The following is a 1194-nucleotide window of genomic DNA, read 5'->3' as shown; positions in this document are numbered from 1 at the left end:
TGCTCACTGGCACTGCCCGTGGCCCCCCCCTCCCCCACCCCCCCCACCCCACCCTGGACTCCAGATGATCCAGATATCACGGAACTACTGGTGAGGGGCCCCAGCCAGGGAGGACGGAGGGGTGTCTGTGTGGTTCTGGTCACTTTAAAAAAAATAATACTTTTATTTATTTCAAAGAGGAAGGGGGAGAGAGAGAGAAACTCAATGGATAGAGAGAATCATTGATCGGCTGCCTCCTGCACACACCCTACTGGGGAAGGGGGGGCTGGGGATGGAGCCCACAATCCAGGCATGTGCCCTTGACCGGAATCGAACCCGGGACCCTTCAGTCCGCAGGCTAACGCTCTATCCACTGAGCCAACTGGCTAGGGCTGGGCGTTGGTCTTTTGCTCATACAGTCACTTCACAATGTCCCAGGTAAGGCCAGGGTCACAAAGACTGAGTCAGGCCAGGTCCCTGCCCTGAAAAAGCACCCAGTCTACACCTCGCTCTCGCGCTGTCTCCCAGGGACCGACTGGGGACATACATCCTTTAAGAGAGGCCATGCTGGGAGCCCAGAAGAGGAACTTCACCCCAGAATGGGTGCATCCGGGAGGGGTTCCTGGAGGAGACAGTGTGAGAACTGAGCTTTGATTAGAGGGGTAGTTGTTCTCTGAGGGGCTCACCTAAGAATCGGGGGGTAAAGCCGGGAGGTGAGCAAGATCTGTGAGAGCTTAGAGAGTTCCCCACAGAAGCATAGAGGGAGGCCTACAGCTTGGTCCTCTTACCGCCCCCACCAGCCCTGCCCCCGGCCAGGCTTCCCCAGTCCAGCCCTGACCTGGGCGCGATGTGGACACTGACAATGACACTAACAATGACCAGGATTGCCTGGCCCGGGGGGCTCATCCATTTGGTTGTGTCTCCTCCCAGGCACCGCAAGGTTGCTGGTTTGATTCCCAGTCAGGGCACACACCCAGCTTGTGGGCTCGATCCCTGATAAGGGGGGTGTAGGAGGGAGGTAACTGATGGATGCTTTGCTCTTACATGGATGTTTCTCTCTCTCCTCTCTTTTTCTAAAAATCAGTATTATTTTAAAATAAGTCAGGATAGCATTCTTAAGGTGAGTATTCTTTTTAAAAAATATATATATTTTAGCCCTAACCGGTTTGGCTCAGTGGATGGAGCGTCGGCCTGCGGACTCAAGGGTCCCAGGTT

The 1194-nt window shown here is 54.8% G+C and overlaps 1 protein-coding gene across 1 annotated transcript in view; it reads left to right on the top strand.

Moving 5' to 3' along the window:
- Nucleotides 1–1194, top strand: part of TSKS (testis-specific serine kinase substrate) — a 14215-nt gene that overhangs the window by 1188 nt on the left and 11833 nt on the right. The window contains exon 3 of the mRNA XM_014550440.1: nucleotides 20–90. Coding sequence (XP_014405926.1) covers nucleotides 20–90 — 71 coding nt within the window. The remainder of the gene's footprint in view (nucleotides 1–19; nucleotides 91–1194) is intronic.

Source organism: Myotis brandtii, unplaced genomic scaffold, assembly GCF_000412655.1.
Source record: "Myotis brandtii unplaced genomic scaffold, ASM41265v1 scaffold601, whole genome shotgun sequence".
Classification (NCBI taxonomy): domain Eukaryota; kingdom Metazoa; phylum Chordata; class Mammalia; order Chiroptera; family Vespertilionidae; genus Myotis; species Myotis brandtii.
Note: the sequence above shows the minus strand (reverse complement) of the source record. Positions and strands in the feature narration are given on the sequence as shown.